At 58.7% G+C, this 409-nt stretch overlaps 1 protein-coding gene across 1 annotated transcript; it reads right to left on the bottom strand.

Annotated features, from left to right (window-relative positions):
- Positions 1-2: 2 nt before the first annotated feature.
- CSUI_006113 (uncharacterized protein) lies at positions 3-405 on the bottom strand (the record flags this gene model as incomplete). Its single annotated transcript, XM_068066278.1, has 1 exon — positions 3-405. A coding segment is annotated over exon 1 (303 nt), but the record flags the coding sequence as incomplete, so codon positions are not given.
- Between the last annotated feature and the right edge of the window lie 4 nt (positions 406-409).

Raw genomic sequence — 409 nt, 5'->3', positions numbered from 1 at the left:
TCATCCTCGGCTTTCTGAAGAGGCTGCAGAGTCGGAGGGGGAGGGCCTTTCCCAACTATGGCCTTCTTTCCCCCCGTCAGACACGAGGCCGGCAACACCTCGCCGCCTTCGCCTCCACCTCCCTGTCGTTCATCCCCGGCCTTACGAAGAGGCTGCAGAGTGGGGGGGGGAGGGCCTTCACCCACAATGGCGCTCTTCCGGATCCCGCTACCAGAGCGCGGAAACAACTTCGTCTCTTCACCTCTTTTTTTCTGGACATCCTTCGTCGAATCGAGCTCTGTCGGAGGACCGCTTCCGAAAATCATGCTACTCCACAAGTGTTTGACAGCATACTGGGGGCACTCTTCTCTGTCTGTCAGTACCTCCGGGAACTGCCCGCGACGGGCTAACAGTGAAGAAAGTGATGACG

Source organism: Cystoisospora suis, assembly GCF_002600585.1.
Source record: "Cystoisospora suis strain Wien I chromosome Unknown contig_3048, whole genome shotgun sequence".
NCBI lineage: Eukaryota > Apicomplexa > Conoidasida > Eucoccidiorida > Sarcocystidae > Cystoisospora > Cystoisospora suis.
This window is presented reverse-complemented; position numbering and strand designations above follow the sequence as displayed.